This window comes from Frankliniella occidentalis, unplaced genomic scaffold (genome assembly GCF_000697945.3).
Source record: "Frankliniella occidentalis isolate FOCC.00 unplaced genomic scaffold, Focc_3.1 Scaffold269, whole genome shotgun sequence".
In the NCBI taxonomy this organism is placed as follows: Eukaryota; Metazoa; Arthropoda; class Insecta; order Thysanoptera; family Thripidae; genus Frankliniella; species Frankliniella occidentalis.
Window position 1 is genome coordinate 191,728 of NW_026267395.1, and position 1,384 is coordinate 193,111.

At 61.8% G+C, this 1,384-nt stretch overlaps 1 protein-coding gene across 1 annotated transcript; it reads right to left on the minus strand.

Annotated features, from left to right (window-relative positions):
- Window positions 1-188: 188 nt before the first annotated feature.
- Window positions 189-1,372, minus strand: LOC113204749 (sodium/potassium/calcium exchanger 3-like; the record flags this gene model as incomplete). The annotated part of the gene is given in 4 exon segments (XM_052273395.1): window positions 189-687; window positions 765-974; window positions 1,054-1,125; window positions 1,265-1,372. Coding segments are annotated over 4 exon segments (833 nt in total), but the record flags the coding sequence as incomplete, so codon positions are not given.
- Between the last annotated feature and the right edge of the window lie 12 nt (window positions 1,373-1,384).

Below are 1,384 nucleotides of genomic sequence, written 5' to 3' on the forward strand. Positions count from 1 at the left end.
GGCTCATGCTCGACTGTGCGGCACAGTGTGCGCTGGGCCCCGCGCCCCCGCGCGTGTCTCGCGCCATCAGCGCAATCAGCGGTTTTTGCGAGTCGTGGTCCGAACAGCCCCTCCCCTCCCCCCCTCCTCCCTGGCACTGCCCCGCGGTTGCTCGGGTGGGTTATTTATTTGTATCCAAAGAGACGATAGCAGAGATAAATAAACGTGTATTTCACTATGTACAGGAAAGAGAGGAGTTATCAGACTAGGTGGGCACCTCGCAGGTGGGCAGGTTGACGACGAAGAAGACGTTGAGCTCGATGAGGGAGGCGAACACGAGGTAGGCGGCGTAGAGGGTCAGGCAGGTGAGGCCCACCCGCCAGTCCAGCCGGAAGCGGCTGCAGAGGAACGTGGCGTACAGCGCGAACAGCGTGGACAGCAGCGAGATGGCCGAGTAGGCCAGTCCCCGGGAGTTGATGATGACGCCGTGGTCGTTGGGCACGACGGGGAAGAAGGCCGCCTTGACGAGCCACGGCAGGCCGAGGCACAGCAGGATGTCGAACACGTTGGAGCCCAGCGAGTTGCTGATGCCCATGGCGCCGTGGCCCTGCTTGGTCACGATCACGCTGGACACGGCCTCGGGCACGCTCATGCCGGCCGCCAGGAACGTCAGCCCCATGACCGAGTCCGGGATCTGCAGCGTGTCACCTGTGGAGCAGTCCGCGGGGTGAGCGAGACCAGCGAGACCGAGGGCAGCGCCGGCGTGCCAGGGAGCGGACGCTTACCTATGGCGGTGATCATCCAGGCCACCACGTAGGACGTGAGCGCGATCCACACGATGCACGTGAGGAAGGTGACGGGGTACCAGCTCTTCCAGCGCTCCACGCGGCAGTCGGGCACGGTGAGGTACAGCACGAGGGAGATGGGCCAGATGAGGACCCACCAGGCGCGCTCCCAGCGGCCGCAGTCCTTGGGCCAGGCGGACAGCGACAGGTCTGTGGGCGAGGGGTGCGGGGTGAGAGGGAGCCCTTCAGTGCAACACGGTGCGACGACCGATGCTCATGTTAGACGTACCTGAAATGTCGTCTTCGTCGGCAAAGGCCTGTTTCCCCTCTTCTACGTCGTCTCTGCCTTCGTCACCGCCGCCTAGGACAATTAAGGGTGAGTCACACGAAACCCCTGTATTCCCCCATTTATTTGCTACTCTTTGGACCAACCCAGCGAGTATCTGCTGGAAGCGGGCCAAGTGAGTGAAGGCGACGAGTCAAATGGTTTGATGACTCACCACTCTTGAGCAGCGGACTGTTTTCTCCAGGCTCGTTTGAGGAGTTTGTGCGGATCCCTTTCCACAAGCCTTTGGCCCTCTTGCTCATGGTCGTGTTGTAACACATGGCTGCAACGAACA